The sequence below is a fragment of the Leptopilina heterotoma genome, unplaced genomic scaffold (genome assembly GCF_015476425.1).
Source record: "Leptopilina heterotoma isolate Lh14 unplaced genomic scaffold, ASM1547642v1 Lhet_26, whole genome shotgun sequence".
In the NCBI taxonomy this organism is placed as follows: Eukaryota; Metazoa; Arthropoda; class Insecta; order Hymenoptera; family Figitidae; genus Leptopilina; species Leptopilina heterotoma.
This window is the reverse complement of record NW_025110969.1, coordinates 2,090,921-2,113,396: the sequence shown is the minus strand read 5'-3', so window position 1 is coordinate 2,113,396 and position 22,476 is coordinate 2,090,921. Positions and strand designations below refer to the sequence as shown.

At 21.0% G+C, this 22,476-nt stretch overlaps 1 protein-coding gene across 3 annotated transcripts in view; it reads left to right on the top strand.

Moving 5' to 3' along the window:
- Nucleotides 1-22,476, top strand: part of LOC122503316 (cytoplasmic dynein 1 light intermediate chain 2) — a 48,636-nt gene that overhangs the window by 23,568 nt on the left and 2,592 nt on the right. Inside the window, exons 3-9 of one of the 3 annotated variants that reach the window (XM_043613808.1) lie at nucleotides 3,293-3,409; nucleotides 3,542-3,772; nucleotides 3,848-4,058; nucleotides 8,622-8,810; nucleotides 9,239-9,353; nucleotides 11,791-11,907; nucleotides 15,230-15,377. In XM_043613808.1, the coding sequence (XP_043469743.1) occupies nucleotides 3,293-3,409; nucleotides 3,542-3,772; nucleotides 3,848-4,058; nucleotides 8,622-8,810; nucleotides 9,239-9,353; nucleotides 11,791-11,907; nucleotides 15,230-15,377 (1,128 nt within the window). Of the gene's footprint in view, nucleotides 1-3,292; nucleotides 3,410-3,541; nucleotides 3,773-3,847; nucleotides 4,059-8,621; nucleotides 8,811-9,238; nucleotides 9,354-11,790; nucleotides 11,932-15,208; nucleotides 15,378-22,476 lie in introns of all 3 variants that reach the window. The other 2 variants (XM_043613807.1, XM_043613806.1) reach the window with 2 other exon arrangements.

The window sequence follows — 22,476 nt, the reverse complement described above, 5'->3', positions numbered from 1 at the left end:
TAAATAATTTTGTTTGAGAAGTATTTCTTTTCTTTCTATATCTGAAAAAGCAATAAGTATACAACTAATTCCGTATGTTATGTTTCTGAAAATTCACCCTGAAAAAGGGTGAATTATAATAATAAAATAATGGAATTATAGAAGAATTTTTAGTTAAAAACACTAAAAATAATTGAATTTTGGAGAAATGATTGAAGAAAATCAATTATTTTCAAATATAATAAAATTCTTCGCAAATATTCAATTATGTTCAAAAAGTTTTTTAAATTCTTGTCAAAATTTCAATTATCTTTGTAAATAATAAAATTTCTCTCTAAAATTCAATGATTTACAAAAATTTTAATAAAATTCTTGGCAAAATTTAAATTATTTTAAAAAATTTTCCTCAATTCAATAATTTTTAATATCTATTTTTTAAAAAATTTTACCAAAGATTACAATTATTTAAAAAATTTTTAATAAAATTCTACGCAAATATTTAATTCTTTTCCAAAATAATAAAAATTTCACAGAAATTGAAATTATTTGCTAATTTTTTATAAATTTCTTTGCATAATAATTAAATTATTTTTGAAAATTTTGATTAAATTCTTTATGAGAATTAAAATATTTTCATTACAATTTTAATTAAATTTTATAGAAAAAAATTCAATTATTTTCGAAAATTTAAATAAAATTCTTTACAAAAATATTATTATTTTGAAAAATTTTAATAAAATTCTTTTTAAAAAAATTTAATTAAATACTTTTAAAACAATTTGGTTTATAATTAAACTTTATTGGAATCACAGGAGTTCAATCAGGGTGGCCACAAGTTTCAGTTTATCAATTTCCCTGACATTTCCCTGACAATTTACTAACATTAAAATTAGTTGCCTTGACAAAATTCTTTTTATAGGAAAATATGAATGATTACGGAAAATGAGTAAAATTTATAAATTTTAATAATTTCTAAAAGTTACAATATTTTATAACCCTTCCTGAATCCAACTATATTTTACAATTTTCAACTAAACTTCACCTCTGAATCAATTAATTTAAATAATTTCCCAAAAGTTCTTCTAGAATTCAATTATTTTAATACAAAAACTCAATTTTTGATAATAATTGTAATTATATAAATATAATAGTTTTTCAATTTTGAAAAAATTCCGAACAATTAAAATTTGATAAAATCTTTTAAAAATAATTGAATTTTTGAAAAATATAACTAAAAATGATCAAATTTTTGAAGAATTTTAATTACAAACAGGACCATGATTTCTCAAAAATTTTAATAAGTCCAAAAAGTAAATTTTCATACATTTTTATTTATATTGTTCGAAGATAATTGAATCTTAAAAAGTTATTATATAAAACAATTCTAATAATTAGTTTTTAAAAATATTTTAATGTAATTTTTCGAAAATAATTGAATTTCTTAAAAAAAATTGTATAATTTAAAAAAAACTAACTAATTTTTTTTTAATTTTAATTAAAAATTTTGAATTTGTTTGTTTTTTTCAAAATTTTATTATTTTTGTGTGTATTTGAATTTTCGAAAATATGTAATTGAAAATATTCAAAATATTGAATTTTAAAAAATTAGAGGCTAATTTTCATTAATTTTCATTTTTAAATTTATCTTTAAAGATTTTTCATTAGAATTTTTGATATTTCAATTATTTTTAAAATTTGCAATTAAAATTCTTCAAAAATTAATTTTTAAAAATTTTAAATAAGTACTGGAAATAAATAAAATATTTGCAATTAAATTTTACAAAAGTTTAACTACTCAAAAAGGTTTTATTATTGAAATAATTAAAAAATTTCATTATATTAAAAAATGATGCACAAACAATTTTTGAAAGATTTGTTTATAGTTATTTTTCGAATTATAAAAATCAAAACAAGTTGCACTTTTTTAAGTACTAAAAGTTCTTGTATTTTGTTGCAATGTTTGGAAGAAAAGTCGAAAAAGTCGCAATTTAAAAAAAAAAAGTAGAAAAAATCCTCAATTTTCTTAATTTCCCTGACAAAAATTTTTTTCCTGACATTTTACAAATTTTTTATTAATTTCTTTGCAATACTTCAATTATTTTTATAAGTAAGAAAATTTTTTGCCGGGATTCAATTATTTTCATAAATAATAAAATTCTTTTTAGGAATTTTTGAATTTGATACTCATTGCAGAATATCAATTATTTTTAATAAAATTTGAATCAAATTTCTCGAAAAATGTAATTATTCTCAAAATTTTTTATTTAAATTCGTCGAAGGAAGTCAATCATTTCAAAATTTGTTGATAATATTCTTTATGAAAATTAAATTTTAAAAATATTCAATTATTCAACATAATATTATTTATTTTTGTATTTAAATAATTAAATTCTCGTAGAATTTTCTTATAGAAATTGATTTAAAAATGAATTTCAGTTAAAATTTTTGATAATAATTTGAATATTAAAAGTATTATAGAGTAAATTTTTAGAATTAATTGAATTTTGAAAATTTTTTAATTGTTCATAGTTTTCACTATAACAATACTGTAGAATTAATTTTTTTGAAAAAGTTTAATTGAATTTTTTTATATTATTTTAAGTTTTTATTTGATGAATAAAGAATTTCCGAATAATCAAAATTTCATAATTAACTGAGTTGTAAACAAACGGATTTGGAAATTTTCAAGGAAAGTTTTCAAAAATTATTAAAAATAATTGATTTAAAGAGAAATTTTAGTTAACAAATTCCAGAAAATAATAATCGAAATAAAATGATGAAAATAATTTTGAAGAAGTTACAGTAAGAATAATATTCTTAATAATAATATTAATAATAATAATATTCTTATAATGTAGAATAATGATTGAAAAATAAATTTAAAACTATGAAATTCTGGAAAAATTCAAATAGAATAATGATTTTATCAGTTGGCATCTTTAATTATTAAAAGTTTTTGAATTTCAAAAAGGATTAAATTTGAATGTTTTAAAGAATTTTAATTCTTACGGAAAAATAATAATAATGATGATAATAATAATAATTTATTTAAAAAAGAAGTTATTGATGTTTTCGAATAATTTTCCAATTAAAGAAATTTCAATTCTGTTGCTGTAATATTCAATAGTCTAATTTGAGTTTAAAAATCTTACCTTCAATCACAGAAAAACACTTGACATTCGTGCCTTAAATATGTTACATATGTTTGTGTCAGTACTTTCTGAATTAATTTGAGTCTACAAGCTATAAAGTTAAAAAAAGAAGTTTTGTCTACCTTTAAACACAATCTAATAGAAAATTTTTTTATTTTCAGGTGACAATGAAAGTGGGAAGACTACCCTTATCGCTAAACTTCAAGGAGTTGAAGATCCTAAAAAGGGTTCAGGCCTAGAATTTGCGTATATTGACGTTCGAGATGATTACAGAGATGGTAAGATGGATTTTAATTCCTAATATTTCTAATTTTCGTTCAACAAATGAAAATTGAATAGAATTCAATTTAACTTCCCAACTGTTATTAAACTGAGAGACTCTGTTGTAATAAAATGGTTCTCTTTTCCAGATCAAACTCGACTATCCGTGTGGGTTTTGGACGGAGATCCCGGACACGCAAATCTTTTGAGGTTTGCTTTAAATGCAGAGCGATTTCCAAATACTCTTGTCATATTAGTTGCTGCCATGACAACACCTTGGGCCATTTTAGATCAATTACAGGCTTGGGCTGAATTATTAGGCGATCATGTTGATAAACTAAATTTGGAGAATGACGTCTGGCAACATTGTAGACAACAAAGTAAATATATGCTAATGTTAATTTTTTCTTTTCCATTTCCACATATTTTAATTATTTCTTTTTCCTTGCTTCCAGGTGTTAAAAACTGGCAGGAATACACAGAACCAGGCGATGAACTTGATCCTGGAAGTCCACTGAGGCGCACAAGTCGAAATTTAGACGACGAAAGTGCGGATAATTTACCTCTTACCGAAGGAGTACTCACAACTAATTTGGGACTGGACATTGTTGTTGTCATTACAAAGACTGATTACATGTCTACGTTGGAGAAAGAACATGACTTCAGGTTTGTTGTTTTAAACGTTATTTGGAATTCAACTGGCATTGCTTGTAAGTTCAATTGCAGTGATTCTCCAGCTGATCTGCTGTTCAAAGTAAAAACGTAATTCATTCGTGAATCGGAAATTATTTTAAAAAAAGAATTGAGAAATAATTACAAAAATAACTAAATTATTGTAAATAAACATAAAATCTGTTGCACTCATAAAATTCTACTTTCGGTCTTACCAGGATTGACACAGGTCAATGAAGTCAGGGAAAATATAACTGGTCAGAGAAAAGTCAGTTTTTATTAAAAGTACTGGAAAAAATTAAATTTTTAGAATTTATAAGAAAATTCTGAATTTTCGTCTTTTTCGTTTGCCTCATAAAGTAATTAAGAAATTACCACGAATTCTAATACGAAGTCTTCAATTTTTTATATTTCTGACAATAATTTCATTTTAAATAACTTAAATCTTGAACAACTATCATAAAATAAATTAATGAGTAATTTTACTTAAATATTTCAAAATTAATCGAATTTTAAAAGAATTGCGTTTACAATATTTATAAATAGATCAACTTCAACGGTTTCAATTTAAATTTAATAAAGTTTCAATTTTGAATGAATTTATAATTAGAAATTTTAAAGAATTTGGCGTTTTGGAAATTGTTAATAATTCAAATTCTTCTGAAATTAGTTACATTTTTTTTAATAAATATTTAATTAATTATTAAAAATAATGGATTTACAAAAAAATTTTAATTGAAAACACTAAAAAAAATTGAATTTTGGAGAAGTTACAAATGATTGAAAAAATTCAATTATTTTCAAAAGTAATAAAATTTTTCGCAGAAATTCAATTATGTTTACAAATTTTTTTAAATTCACGTAAAAATTTCAATTATTTTCAAAAGTAATATTATTCTTCTATGAAATTCAATTATTTTCAAAAATTTTAATAAAATTCTTGGCAAAATTTTAATTATTTTCAAAAATTTTCCTCAATTCAATGATTTTCAATATATCTACTATTTTAATAAAATATGACAAAATAATTTTATTAATATTTTTGAAAATAATTGAATTGCATAGAAGAATAATATTACTTTTGAAAATAATAGAAATTTTTACGTGAATTTAAAAAAATTTGTAAACATAATTGAATTTCTGCGAAGAATTTTATTACTTTTGAAAATAATTGAATTTTTTCAATTTCAATTGAACCTTTAAAACCTTTTTAAATTTCAATTATTTCTAAAAATGCATACAATAATGCTTGTAATATTCAATTATTTATAAATGATCTTAAAATTTAACTAAATTTCATTTTTAAATCAAATTTTTTTTGAAAATTCTACGAGAATTCAATTATTTAAATAAAAAATAATTCCTCGAAATTTTATAAAATTTTTATAAAAATTCGTTGAAAGAATTGAATTATTTAAAAATTTGTTAATAAAATTCTGTATGAGAATTCAATTTTAAGAAACATTCAATTATTCAATAAATTATTTTTTATTTAAATAATTGAATTCTCGTATAGAATTTTCTTAACAAATTGATTTGAAAATGAAATTTAGTTAAATTTTAAGATCATTTATAAATAATTGAATATTAGAAGCATTATTGCATGCATTTTTAGAAATAATTAAAATTTAAAAAGGTTTCAAATTAAAACAGGGTGTCCAGCTACCTTGAAAACCTTAAAAACCATGAAAAGTACTTGAATTTTTTTTTCTTCTTGAAAACCTCGAAAACACCTTGAATTTTATGACAAAACCTTGAAAAATTAAAATTCTTAAAAATGAGATTAATTTCCTTGATGTTTTAAGTTGAAATCTCTTTAATATTTCAATTATCTTTATAAATATAAAAATTCTTAGCCGAAATTCAATTATATTCAGGAACTTTAATAAAATTCTTTGCAAAATACAATTTATTATTTTCATAAATAACAATATTCACCACAAGAATTCAAATATTTTCAAAAATTTTAATAAAATTCATTGCAAAATTTCAATTATTTCCAAAAATTGTTTTAATCAGATTTTAATCAATCAATTATTTTAAAATTTGCCATTAAATTCTTCGCTGTAATTCAATTATTTTCAATAGTAATAAAATTCAATTATTTTCAAAAATTTTAATAAAATTCATTGCAAAATTTCAATTATTTTCAAAAATTTTTCTTAATTCAATAATTTGTATATCAATTATTTTAATAGAAATTCTCAAAAGAATTTAATTATTTAAAAAAAATTTTGATTGATGTTTCTTAAAACGATGTTCTTTATGTTTTTAATATTTTATCAATAAATAATTGTATTTAAAGTTATTTATGAATAACTGTTGTATGTAGAAATTATAAAATTGTTTATAAGTACTCTCTAAATTTGAATTAGTAAAAATGTTTACTAATTTGAATTAGTGATTGACTTTTTACTTTTTAATTAGTAAATTTTACGAAAAACATTAATAGAAATGATTATTTATTACTAATTAAGAAGTAAAAAGTCAATCGCTAATTCAAATTAGTAATCATTTTTAATAATTCAAATTTAGACAGTAAGTAAAAATTTACTTGAAATACACTATTATACTAGATTATAAATAAAAAATATTTTGAAAATTAGTACCCTAAAAATAGACCTTGAAAACCTTGAAAAGTCCTTGAATTTTTTTTTTAAAGAATCGCTGGACACCCTGTAAAATCTTTGAAAATTTGATTTTTTCCTACTTTTAACTGACAATTCTGTAAAATTAATTTTTTTTTGAAAAAGTTTAATTGAATTTTTTTTAAATTACTCTGCTTTACGTTCATATAATGTGAAAATTATCACCTACTAACTCACTTTGTCTAATCAATTACAATTATCATGTTCGCGACTTTTAATTTAAAAATTTCAATTTTTGATTCGTTCATTTTATTATATTTGCAGACTGAGTATGTACGTAAATGATTACGTAACTAATTTTTAATTAGGTGAATATCAGTTTAAATATATTAATTTTTATCATTTTTGTCTTTTGATATGATGATGATGATGATGGTGGTGGTGGTGACGAATGAAGCCTCTAAAATGTCAAAAAAAGAAAATAAATGCGAGCGTCTTATTTACTTTACTATCTTTTAAAATTGATTGAATTTATTCATATTATTATACCTACGTATGGAAGAAAAAATTTTAAAATTAAGTTATTTGAATTAAAGCTATTTGATTTCACTTCAAAATATTTTCTATACGTAATAAATATAATATTAAATACAGTCATCGGAAAGTATGACTTTTTGGACCTTTTTCAACTGTTTTCAAAAAATATGACCTTAATTGACTTATTTATAAAAATACGACTTTTCTTCCAAATATATTTTATTAAATATATTTCTTCACAATGCAATTTTTTTAATATGAAATGCAACTTAATCCATTTCTTATAGTGAGAATAATAACTATAATCAAATCTTTCAAAAATTATTTTTGAATAATATTTTTAAAAAAATTAAATTTTTCAAATATACTATTAACAAGTTTTTAAATAATTGAAATTGTGTAAACTTTTATTAATAAATATTTTATTTTTTAAAATATATATATATATATAATATTAAAATTTACACAAACTAAATTTAGAAGAATTTAAATTACAAATTTTGAAAACGATTCAGTTCTCAAAGAATTTAATTAAAAATGTTAAAATGGAGTTTTGAAAATTAATGAAAAGTAGGTTTAAAAATTACATTAATTTTTTTTAAATAAATTCTTACAAATTGTTCATTATAATTTTTATAATTCAATTATATTCAATTGTATATTTTTGAACATTTAAATAAATGCTAGAAATTTTAAATTAAAATTTTTCCAATACATCTAATTCTTTAAAATTATTATCATTAAAGTTTTGAGAATAATCAATCATTTTTAAAATATTTATTAAAATTCTTCAAAAAATTAACTTTTTAGTAGGTATTTTTCAAAAATTCAATTATTTTTTAAAAAAGTTACTAAATTAAAATAATTTTCATTTTTTGGAAATGTTTCTAAAAAATTGGTTTAAAGAAATTGTTACAAATCTATTATTTTAAATATTATTGGTTTCATATTTTCAATAATTTACCTTAAAAACTTTTTAAAAAACCATGAACAAAATTATTATAAAAATTTTAATCTTTTTCATTAAATAATTTAATTATTGAAGAACTTTCGAAAAATTATTAAAAATTGATTGAGAGATTGATTGATTCAGGGAAGAATTTTAGAAAACAATTTAATTTCTGGAAGAGTTAGAGTTGTTAATATTTGCAAATAAATTAAATTTTAATTCCTGTGGAAAAATAAATAATAAATATTTAAATATTGATGTAACAAAAATTATTGAAGTTTTGAATAATTGAATTTAGAAATTAGTGAAAGGTCAGGGAAATACAAACCTAATTTTTTTGTGACAACACTGAATAAATCAAACGACTTTTTCGCCATTTTTTATAATTTTTGTCGACTAGAAGCCGAGGCGGATGACTGTAAATATAATAATCTAATAAAATTTTAGCAAAATATACAAATAAATATTTTCTTCTTTTTCTAGGGACGAACATTTTGATTTTATGCAACAGTGGATTAGAAGATTTTGTCTGCAATACGGTGCTGGTTTATTTTATACATCAGCGAAGGAAGACAAAAATTGTGATTTACTTTACAAATATCTTACGCACAGAATCTACTCCTTACCATTTAGAACGCCTGCATTGGTCGTTGAAAAAGATGCCGTGCTTATGTAAGATTTTTCATGTTAAATAATTTCTTTTCTAACCTACAATCACTAGAGTTGATATTTAAAAAATATTCAAAAATAAATTGATCTGAATAATTAAGAATTCTTTAAAACTAAAATTATTTTTATAATATATTTCAGAACAAAATAATCCTTTTTTATTTTTAAATTGGTCAACAGGATCTCGAGAAATTTGTTTTTTAACCAACTAAAAACTTTTAAATGTTAATAACTTTGACAAAAAGTTTTGTTTGATTCAAAAATTTTAGAAATTTATTTTGATCACATTAAGAGTAGAATAATTATTTAATCTAAATTAAAATGAATTTAATTTTTAGAAACTACAAGCAAAATTATTGAATGTTGAAAATTAAATTTTTTTTTGCCCGTTTGAAAAATTCTGACACAAATTTATTTTGTTCTTTTCGCAGACCTGCGGGTTGGGATAACTTGAAGAAAATCAGTATTCTTCATGAAAATCTGCAGTCTATGAAGCCGGAAGATTATTATCGAAATGTTATCGTACAACCACCTACAAATAGAAAAGTACGACAAACTTTTCAATACTTTACATATTTTCTCAATATGTTAATATGTTGAGGTACAGAGTTGTTTTTAGTAATGAAAATTCTTCGTTTTGAAGGAAGTGAAAAAGGGAAAAATTTTGGTATATTTTTCTATTTCATTACAAATTATTTTCAGTTTAGTCTGTACTTTTTTAAATATATTTTTAAAAAATTATATACAGAATAACAGGGATACCACAGGTCAGGAAAATAACTTAATTCTTGAGAAACTATCATAAAATTATTACTTATAAACTATTTAATGAATAATTATACTTAAATATTTCAAAATTAATTGAATTTTAAAAGAGTTTCGTTTACAATTTCCATAAATAAATCAACTTCAAAAGGCTTTAATTTAAAAATTAATTCAATTTTCAATGAATTTAATTAAAAATTTTAAAGTACTTAGGTTTTTAAAAAAATTTAATAATACAAACTTTTCTGAAATTGGTTAAATTTTTTAATATATATATTTAATTAATTATTAAAAGTAATAGAATTATAGAAGAATTTTTAATTAAATACACTAAAGATAATTATTGAATTTTGGAGAATATACAAATATTTCCAAAAATCTTCCTCAATTCAATAATTTTCAATATCTACCATTTTAAATAAAATTTCACAGAAATATAATTATTTACAAATTTCTTTTATTTTCTTTGCATTAATTAGATTATTTTTAAAAATTTTGATTAAATTCTTTATGAGAATTGAAATATTTTCAATACAATTTTCAATAAATTCCTACAGAAAAATTCAAATATTTTCGAAAATTTTATTCAAATTCTTCGCATAAATCAAATTATCTTTTTAATTTATATAATTTTTAACAGGAATTTAATTATTTTTAAGAATTTTTAGAAAATTCTTTACAAAAGTTTTTTTATTTTGAAAAATTTCAGTATATCTCTTTAAAAAGAATGTAATTAAATAAACTTACAAAAAATTTCATTTTTCGCAAGAAATTGAATTATTTTTAAAAATTTGGATAAATTTCTTTATAAGAATTCAATTCTTTCAGATTCAAAATTATAAAAGAAATTTACAAATTTTTTAAAAATTTCTTTGCAATAATTCAATTATTTTTATACATAAAAAAATTTTTTGCAAGGATTCAATCATTTTACTAAATTATAAAATTCTTTTTAGGAATTTTTCGAGTTTTATACTCATTGCAGAATTCAATTTTAAAAAACTTTCAATTATTCAATAAAATATTATTTATTTTTGTATTTAAATAATTGAATTCTCGTAGAATTTTCTATTAAAAATTGATTTAAAAATTAATTTCAGCTAAAATTTTAAATAATAATTGAATATTAAAAGTGTCGAATTTTTAGAAATAATTGAACTTTAAATTCAATTATTATCTAATTTACTAATTAATTATTCTTGTTTATTAATTTCAAAAATTTTATTAGTAAAAATTCTTTGCAAAAACTCAATGATTTTTAATAAATACAATTTTAATAAGATTTCATGAAAAAATTTAATTTAAAAAAAATTTTTAATAATATTTTTCGAAAAATTCAATTAATTTTATAAATAGTAAAATTCTTTGCAAAAATTCAATTATTTTTGAAAACATTTTAGGAAAGAATTCAATTATTTTCTTAATTCGTTATAAAATATTTCAGTAGAGTTCAATTATTTTCTAAAATTTCAATAAATCCTTCGAAACAATTCAATTATATTTATAAACAGTAAAATTTTTTGAAAAAATTCAATTATTTTTAATACAATTTTAATAAAATTTCATGGAAGAATTCAATATTTTAAAAAAATTTTAATAACATTTTTCGAAAAAATTCAATTATTTTCTAAAATTTTAATAAACCCTTCGAAACAATTCAATTTTATTTATAAATAGTAAAATTCTTTGCAGAAATTCAATTATTTTTAATACAATTTTAATAAAATTTCACGAAACAATTCAATTATTTTCGAAAACTTTAATAAAATTCTTCAAGTGAATTCAATTATTTTCCTAAATAATAAAATTCTTTGAAGAAATTCTATTGTTATCAAATTTTTTGATAAAATTCTTTGCAAAATTCAATTATTTAAAAAACTTTAATAAAATTCTTCAAGAGAATTGAATTATTTTCCTAAATAATAAAATTCTTCGATGGAATTCTATTATTGTTAAATTTTTTGATAAAATTCTTTGCAACAATTTGATGATTTTCAATGCAATAATTTTAAAATTGAAAAGATTTAAAAAGAAGAATTATTAAAAACAGTTAGAAAACAAAGTAGCAAACAACTAATTTATTAATATAGAGAAGATAATTGATTTAAAGAAAGTGAAAATTTTATCTAAAAATCAGGGGAAAAGAAAATTAAATTTTTGTGTCAAACATGAATAAAAATAAAAATAGATTAATAAAAAGGTGAAATTTAATTTTCAGTGCGTAACGCGAGAGGTGGAAATTCAAGCCGAAGATGAACAAGTGTTTTTGGCGAAGCAACAAGCAGCTTTGTCTGGAATGAAAGATCCAACACGATCGCCAACGACGAGGAACCAGGCAAGCATAGGACCAATCGTTCAGGTCATATCCATTATAATTAAAGCATGTTTTCGACATTTGTGCCTAACGAATATCATCGTTTTTGATTTGGCGCTGTCTAATTGTTTTTTTGTGCTCGTACGGCAAGCTAATGACGTGTATATCCATTTTTCCATAGCCCGCTTGTGATATATTTAACGACCTTTTAATCGTAACTAAAACTCCTTTTAAACGTCTGGTACCTTAATTACAATTTTAATTAAATCTCCAGCCCCCTCTATAAAACCCCCGCCCCCGCTGAAAATGTGTCTTCATTATTGTGTTTTCATTCAGTGTTTTGTATATATATGTTTGTAAAATCCTTAATGTTTCTAATGGCAAGTTCTTATGCAAGATTAACTTCATTCGTATAATAGCTCATTTTTTATTTACAATTTAATTATCTGTCGAGAATTTCAAAGGCTTTTTTAATTAAGAATTATTTAAGTACCTTCTGCAAATGCAAGTTTAACAATTGTTTCATATTTACAATATTTCCTGGTAGTTTGTTTTTTTTAAAGACTTTTGTCTCATTTCTAAACTCATAAAATCATAACTAAACTGAAGTTGAAATTCAAGTTTTTAAAATTCTGAGTTGTCACAGGTCAGGGAAAGTAAAATTGGTCAGGGATTTTTAGTAAAAGTACTGTAAAAAATGGAATTTTAAAAATTCATAACAAAACTCTGAATTTTGATGTTTTTTTTTGTTTGCCTCGTACACTATTAAATTACCACGAATTTTAATACAAAACCTTGAATTTTTTCTATTTCAGACAATAATTTCTTTTTAAATAACTTAATTTTACAAGAACTATCATTAAATTATTACTTATAAATTATTTAATGAATCATTTTTACAATTTTCATAAATACTAGATTAATAAAAGAATTTTAGTTAAAAATGCTAAAAAAATTGAATTTTGGAAAAGTTACAAATAATCCCAGAAATTCAATTATTTTCAAAAGTCATAAAATTTTTCGCAGAAATTCAATTATATTCAAAAATTAAAAAAAATTCTCGTCAGCATTTCAATTATCTTTATAAATAATAAAATTCTTCTTCAAAATTCAATTATTTTTAAAAACTTGAATAAAATTCTTGTTAAAATTTTACAGAAATTCAATAATTTATAAAAATTTTTAATAAATTTCTTTTGAAATAATTCAATTATTTTCATAAATAATAAAATTTTCACATATGAGTTCAATTATTTAATATACAAAATTTCATACAATTTTTCGAAAAATATCAATTTTATAAAAAGATTTTTATAAAATTCGTCGCATGAATTCAATTATTTAAAAAAAATTTAACAAAGTTCTTTTCAAGTATTCAATTATTTTTATAAATAATAAAATTCTTCACCGAAATTCAATTATTTTAGAAAAATTTTAATAACATTTTTGTAAAAATTTTTAATTATTTTCATAAATAATAAAACTTATCGCAGGATTTTAATTAATTTTTGATACAATTCCTCGAAAAATGTAATTATTCTTAAAAATTTTATTAAAATTTGCCAAAAGAATTCAATTATTTAAAAATTTGTTGATAAAATTCATTATGAGAATTCAATTAAAAAATGAATTACCGAATAATCGATTTATTATTTATGAAAATAATTGAATTATTGCAATGAATTTTATTACAATTTTTTCAAATAATTGAATTTTTTTGAGAAAATTTACTACTTTTAAAAATAATTGAATTCTTGCGAAGGATTTTATTAGGATTTTTGTAAATAATTAAATATTTTTTTTTTTAAATTTCGTGGTAATTGAAATTATAACAAAACATGAAGAAGGTGATCTCCGAGTCTTCGACTGGGAGTGATCGCCTTCTTTATATTTTGTAATAACATTCTTATAAATTGTTGAATTTTAAAAAGACTTGAATTTAAATGTTTTGAAGAATTTTAATTTCTACGGAAAAATAATAATGATTAAATATTAATTTTATTTAAAAAAGAAGTTATTGATGTTTTTGAATAATTTTACAATTTATGAAATTTGTAAATAAATGTAATAGAACATTTTTTTGAGTATCTAATAATTTTTAGAGTGAATCAGAATATTTTTTAGGGTCAGGGAAAAGTGAGAATTTTGTCTGGAAATCAGGGAAAAGTCTGGGAAAAATAAAATTAAATATTTGTGGCAACCCTGAAATGAAAATAAAATTTTTAATTTACATTCAGATTTTTGTTTACTTTTATAATCAAATTGAAGTTATAAAATTGCATTGAAATAGAATAATTACTGGAGTTAAAAATCTCTGAAAATAAATTTAAAATTAACTAATGTTAATCAAATGTAAAAAAAATTTACATTTAACGTTTTTAACCACTAACAATACAAAGTTTTATTACCAAAATTTAATTTTTGGTGCAGATACTTTCTGGAAAATGGAAAATCTCTTCTAAAACTGTTAAAATGATTAATTACCAAAAAGACATTACAAATAGAATGTAATTAGATTCTGGTTATTTATTTTTTAATATTATTTTCATTAATATTTTGTTTGTTAATATTATTATTATTTGTTAATATTATTTATATTTTTATAATATTACTATTATTATTTGAGAAGAGAAACCAATGAAATTTTAACCAATTTAAAATTTTAGTAATCAATTTTAGGCGATCAATTTCTTTTCTAACAATTTTAAGTATTTAAATTATAAAACAATTAATCACTTCACACTTTTTTTAAACAAAACGTGAATTTTTGAAAAAATGATAATTTGAACTTCCCTTGTAATTTTGATTATTTTTCATTGTCGATTTTTTTAAACATTTCTTTCATGATTCCAAATAATCCATCGAATGGATTTTCAAAAGTTTTTAATGGCAAAAAAACTTTGATAAAAAAATATATAAAACTTAGAAAATTGTAAAAAATAATTTTATGGAAATTACTAAATAATAAAATAATAATAAGAATTATAAGAATAAAAATAAGAATAATAAGAATAAAAATAATAATAATATAATAATAATAATTTAGCGAAAACTTAACTTTTTATTTAAAATAAAAAATAAATTCAAATTTCTTTAGATTCAAAATATATGATTCATTGGCAAACGGGAAAATCGAGTTATTTTGAAATGATTAAAAATGAAAAATGATAATACAAAGGATAAATTTTGATGAAGATAAAAAAGATGAATGTTTTAGATGAAAGCATCCTCATCATCATTCGAAAGCATGCTTTATTTTATGTGGAATGGCCAAAATTAAAAAAAATCGTGATCTTACATATATTCGGTATTAATAATATAGGTGGCTTCTCCCAATAAAAAGTTGGATTCGAAAGGAGCCGGAAATACTCCATCGGGTGAAGGAGTCTTAGCAAGTTTCTTTAATTCTTTATTATATAAGAAAACTGGCTCCTCACCCGGTCCACCACCAGGCTCTCCAGGAAACGCTGGTACCAGTCCCATTAAAGTCGGTAAGTTCATCATTTTATTTACATAAATATTCTTCAGATAATGTTGATAAAATCATTTTGATCAAGTGAACCTTGCACCTCAAGCAGAAAGATTTATTTTCAAAAAATACATTTTTTACGATTTATTTTAATAAAACATGAACAGGGCTCGAAACAGTGACAGTATTTAAAAATACGAACTTTATGGACCAAAAATGAAAAATTACGGACCAACTACTGACAAAAATATAACCAGTCCGAGTCAAATAAGAGAACATTTTACTTAAAACAAATTAAATTTTTCATAACTATAAAACAAGACAGAGTGTTAAAATCAATTCAATTATTATTTTCAAGAATTTTTAACAAAAATTCTTCATTAAATCGATTAATTTTAATAATTTTCGAAAAAATATTTTGCGAATTTTCAAATCTATTTGTTTACAATATTCAATTTTACGAAATTTAAATTATTCGTAAATTCTTCAAATAAAAATTTAAAATAATATAGAAAATTCAATTAAAATTTTAAAAAAAAATTAATTTCAAAATTCAATTATTTCTAAAAATTCACGCTACTTGCTTTTAATATTCAATTATTATCTAAAATTTTAACTAAAATTCAATTTTAAAATCATTTTTATTAAAAAATTCTACTAGAATTCAATTATTTAAATGTAAAACTAAATAATTGAATGTTTCTTAAAATTCAATTCCCATAAAGTATTTTATAAACAAATTTTTAAATAATTTAATTCTTTCGACGAATTTTAATAAAATTTTTAAGAATAATTACAATTTTCGAAAAATTTGATTAAAATTGTATTAAAAATGATATTGAAATTCAGCGATGAGTTTTATTATTTGTGAAAATAATTTAATCCCTAAGACGAATTTTATTATTTTTAAACAATATTTAATTTTTGCGAATAATATTATTACCACTCTTGAAAATAATTGAATTTCTGCAAAAATTTGTAACTTTTCATTTCTAATTAAAATTTTTTTTTTGGTGTTTTTAACTAAAATGCTCTAACGCTTTTAATATTCAATTATAATCTAAAATTTTAACTGAAATCCATTTTATAATCAATTTTTATTAAAAAAATTCTACTAGAATTCAATTACCGAAGAGAATAAAAATATTAAAATTTTTGTTTAAAAAAATTATTAATTACGTTATTTTTCTATAAAAAATTTTCAAGTTTTGAATAATTTTATTTAAAAATTTTAAAAAAACAAATTGAATTTTGAAAGAATTATTGTTGCAATTTTTAGAAATAAATAATTATTTTATGAATTATTAATTTTTTTATTTCAATAATTGAATTCTCGATACTTGAATTCTAATAATAAGAGTTAATTTAAAAAAGAATTTAAATTATAAATAATTATTCTGAATAGTAAATTAGGTTTTTGAAAAATAGTAATTACAACCTTTTGAAGATATACTTGAATTCTCAAAAATAATTGTAAAATAATTGAAACATTTGAAAATTTTGTTAAATTTCATTTAAATAAATTTTGTATTTTAATGAATTTTATTTGTTTCCTTTTAAAAATTATTTTAAAATTCTCATTAAAAATTCGGAAAATATAATTGAATTTTAAAAAAATTTAGAAATAAACTTCTAATCAGGATTGTTCCAGTGGAACTTGAAAGTTCAATTTTTTAATCAAAAATATCTTACGTGTAAGTTGTTAGAAATATCTTGGCTATTTCTATAAAAAGAGTAGTTCGAATAATTAAATTAAACAATTTTTTAATAAAAATTTAACAGAAAAACTGTTAGAAAAGTTATATTTCTTTAAAAAATGAAGAATTTTTATTAAATTTCAAAAAGAAAATATTGTAAAGTAACGATGGTAATGAAAATTTCACGCGCGCGTATAGTTTTGCTAGTTGAAAATTTTTGAAAAGAAAAATTATTTAAAAAGTTAGGAAACAAAAAAAGATAAACAACAACTAACTTCAAGAGCTACAAACAGATTTCCGGAATACAATGATTATTAATATATAGAAGATTAAAACTGCAATTCGTTCAATTCTTGAAATATTTTCTAAAATTTGAATTAAAATTCTTTTTCAAATTAATTCTTATCAAAAAGTTGTGCGAGAATTCAATTATTTAAATACAAAAATAGGTAAAAAATAATTTATTATTTCTAAAAATTGTATCTGTAAGTATACACTTATAGAGTTTTTTAATTTCAGAAAGAAAATTCATAATTAAAATGGATGGTCAGGAATATAATGATAACAATGGAAATTCTTCAGGTCAAATATTATAAATTTATTTAAACAAAAAGTAATTCCTTTTATACAATAAGTTACAATTGAAAATTCAAAATATAATAATAAAATATTATTATATTACTAACAAAGAATTTTTTATACATGAAATTTATTCTTTCATTAATTTAATGTCAAAGCTAAATTTTTTTTTAATATTAAATTTTAGTCATTAAATGATACAATATATCACATTTTAATTCATAAAACTAAATATGTTCTTATGGACACATTAGATTAATAAAATTAAATTAATAAATAAAACATTTATGTATTACAAAATTTGTTCTTAAAATTATTTGAAGTGTTGGCCATCTACTTTAAAAATACAAAAAAATAGAAAATATTTCTAAGTTCGACATGAAGCAAACAAATATTTCAAAGTTGAACAAGAAGGTCTTATCAGGTGTTAATGGGAACTTCTTTCAATTTTTGGTATATGTGGCATTAAATAGATCGGTCTTGGCAGGCCCTAACTAGGACTATAGCAACTGTAATTTGGAGTCATGGTGTCTAAGAGTATTAAAATCCATGTAATAAGTACTAAGACGAACCTACAGATTTTTAAAGAATTTTGTCATAGTGCCTAAGATTACTAAAATCGATCTTAGAACAACTTAAAAGCCTTTAAGTCGAATTTATAGGTTTTAATAGTAGTAAAGCAAAACTAAATACTCCTTATTAGGTCTTAAATCTACTTTAAATTTCGACTCGGGACGTTCGTAATTGAGACCCTTTCCTATTCTAAATAGTCCTCACGCTAATCATTCTCTTACATAATTTTCAATAATTTGATACTTTTTTAATACTTTGGATAAAATTTTCTTACTTTACTATCCTGTGAAAATTCTGTTATTGTAAAAATACTACAGAAATTAATTTCACTAAAACACTAATCACAAAAATCACAAAAAATGTGTTTCTTCAATTTTCTAATCTGAATCTAGCATATAAGTTATACACTCTGTTACTAAAATTTCCTGTCAATATTTCAAATAGAAAGCTGATTATTGAAATGGAGTATCCAATGCCTAATACATAAGATATTATGAAAAATAGTTTTTCCTTTTTAATCTCTTCTGGCGGTGATATTTTTCCAGGCAGTGCGCTATTTACAGAATAAGCTGAATTAAACAATCCAAAATCTGTGGCTCTTTGAATTATTTTATTGTAAAAATCTGTGAAAGGTTCATTTGTCATCGATTTCCAGAGGTAAAAATGATAGGCAACAATTTCTGACAATATTTTAACATTAAACTCTTCTCCTCTCGATGATGCATATGCATTAACTTGATTTTCAGCATCAGGAATAATACAGCTTATGTTTTTAAATCTTGACAAATATTCTAAGCAGTGTTTCCCACTCATCAGATATTCCTTTCTTTTGAATCTTGAAGCTTTAGGTAATAGCTTTTTAACAACAGAATCGTTATTTAATTTGTTTATTTGAATGCAAGTAAACAGATCCATTGGCAGTATTAAAGACGATTCAGCTAATTCTTCCAAAGTCGAAATTTCAGGTGCCGTCTGTAGATTAATGTCCAAAATTACTGAATAGATGAAACCTGTGTAAACAATGCATGCAATCAATAAAGAACCGAATACAATTCTTTCTAACCCGTTATTTGGTTCTTGATTTGCAGGCATTCCAATTATAATTTGACTGATGTTTAAAAATTGCCATGTAGTCCTATCAAAATTCAAGAAAAAAGCTACCAGCAGAATGATGACAATCGTACAAAGTGTTACTATTGTCATGTGTAAAAATTCTGTTGAAACAACTACGTCTTTTGTAATCTTTTCCATTCTTGGAATTACAGCTTTTAGGGTACCAATTTCTTGCAATCGTAACACCTGAGCATAAAAAGGGACTATATAGGTGATTTGCAAATCGGCTCTTAAAACTGGTGGATTGTAAGATGCTTGTTTTTGTGTAAGTTTAGAATTCATTGCTCGAGAAAAAATTTCTATAGTCCTTTTTTCCATCCACAGTACTTTTTCAGGATCTTGATTATGATTATAAGCTACGAAATTAAAATCAATTTCCTGACCTTTTAGATCGTTTAATTTATTCGGAAACCATTGAGTGTTAGGTGTTATCTCCTGAACAGTGAAAGTTTCCATAAAAGGATTTATATAACTCAAAAAAGGTTCAACTTGGTGTTTTTCATTGTACGTCATGATTGTCGTGTCCAAATAACTCCATTTCCAGAAGATATACAAAGTACTGTTAAGATATTCATGAGTTGAATTAAAAGAATTCATAATTAAACATCTTGGTAGTGCCAAACCTTCCCAAATCTTTATCCTTTTGATGTATTTTTCAATTGAATACATTGTGTTATTGTTGTTTACTTGGAAAACAAATAGAGTCGATCTTCTGTAATGCATTCCATAATGATTTATTTCTTCATAGAGTCTACAAAGGAAAGAAGTAAAAAATCATTAATTACTTAGAAAAATTTGATCTTATGATTTTTGACGTAAAAGGAGAGTCTTTTGCAAATTTTATCATAATGTTTTTTATCTCAAAATTAACAAGATAATTATTTAACTTATATACCTTTTTTGCCAAATTAAAATTTTATCGTAGTTGCTGATGAAAGATGGAAAATGTTGATTGACATTTTTTAGTAGCGAATTCATCATTGGATCTGTATTTTCAAATTGATCTTCAAGAATAAACACAACCCGGTACAATTTAGATTCGTTGATCAGATAATTTACCAATCCATCGAAGTAATCTGTTGTTGCAGGTTTTTCTAAACTGATTGTTGGACGTTCTGCAAGAATTTCCTTCCACAAAATACAAATAAAAAAGTATATTTCACTTAACTTCATTCTTGACAACCACTTTCTATGACTGACAAAAAGTGACTGCTTGAGTGCCAAACAAAAAATGAAAATACTGTTTTTAGTGGATTATTTTTATTGAATTAAATGAAATTAGATTGAATTAAATTAAATTCATGTTCAAAATGATTAACTCTTCATTTCTAAAGTGTCTTTCATGATAAGTGTTTGTTAATACGATTTCCAACAATTTACTCGAAAAACTCGAAGGGTACCTTAAGTGCACAATATTGTATTGCTTATAGATTTTTTGTTATTGGCCTTTAATCATGGACAATTATTATTAAAAGTGTGTTGCGTGTTTACAGCTGATTGCTCTCAATATTAGACATACAATTCTTATATTTCTTTTACATTTACATAATTGTATATGAAATGAATTTAATATTGGAGTAAAAAAATGTAATTGAGAATTCATTTTTTCCATCCTTTTTATTGGAAAAGTTGAGTTTTTTCCAATAAATTACTTAACAATAGATAAAAAATTAAAAAATTATGTAGGTAATAATAAATATTTTTTAAAAACCACCCCCTTTTCATATTTGTAATTATTTTCATTGGATTTAAAATTTTGATACTTTTTTTTAAGATTTGAGTCACTAAAAAGCTTTTACTTTTACTTTTACTTTTTTTTTTTTTTTACTTTTTACTTTTACTTTTTAGCTTTTACTTTCTCTACTTCTTGAAAATTTACACTACCTTAAATCCGCTAATAGTTACTTAATCTTTAACTTCCGAGATTTTTGATAAAACAAGGTAAATAAAACGAAAACATTCGGTCAATACAAATATTTATTTTCTTTAAAATGACAATAAACTCTGTTATTTTTTATCCAATTATTTCCACAAATAATAAAATTCTTTGCTAGAATTCAATCATTTTAATAAATAATACCTATATTTCGAAAAAATTAATTATTTAAAACAATGTTTATAAAATTCTTATGTAGAAAGAATTACAATTACTATCAAAATTAACAAAACTTTTCACAGAAATTCAATTCTTTTTAAACACTTTAATAAAATTTTTCGCAATAATTCAATTATTTTCGTAAATAATAAAATTCTTCTCAGGCTTTCAATTATTTTTAATACAATTTTACAGAAATTGCTTTTTGGAAGAATTCAATTATTTACAAAAATATTAGAATTTTTCACAGGAATTCAATTATTTTCAAATATTTTAATATAATTCTTCCCAAGAATTCAATTATTTACATAAATAATGCTTCCCAAGAATTCAATTATTAAAGATAAATAACAAAATTATTACGAAAATTCTATTTGAGGCATTTTAATAAAATTATTTGCAAAATTCAATTATTTTTATAAAAGAAAAATTGAATTTTTTTCACAATTAAAAATTTCCACAAGAATTTAATTATTTTAAATAAAATTTCCATAACATTTATTATATTCGAAAAAATTAATTATTCAAAGCAATGTTTAGAAAATCCTGAAGAAGAATTCAATTATTTTAAAAAATAACAAAATTTTCACAAGAAATTCAATTCTTTTTAAACATTTTAATAAAATTTTTCGCTACAATTTAATTATTTTCATAAATAATAAAATTCTTTTAAGGAAATTAATAATTTTGGAAAATTTTTTAAAAATTTTAGCAACTATTTATAATTATTATTTTCATAAATGATAAAATTCATCGCAGGATTTCAATTATTTTTAATACAATTTTACAAAAATTGCTTGAAAAATTTAATTATTCTTAAAAATTTAATTTCAATTCCTTGAGAATATCAATTATTTAAAAAATATTTTTTTTTCAATTCATTGGAAGAATTCTATAATTTACAAAAATATTAAAATTTTTCGTAGGAATTAATTTATTTTCAAATATTTTAATAAAATTGTTCGAAAGAAAACAATTATTTTAAATTAAATACAATTTTAATTAAATTTTTTTGAAATAATTCAATTATTCTTTTGGAATTTAATACAATTTTTTTCCAAGAA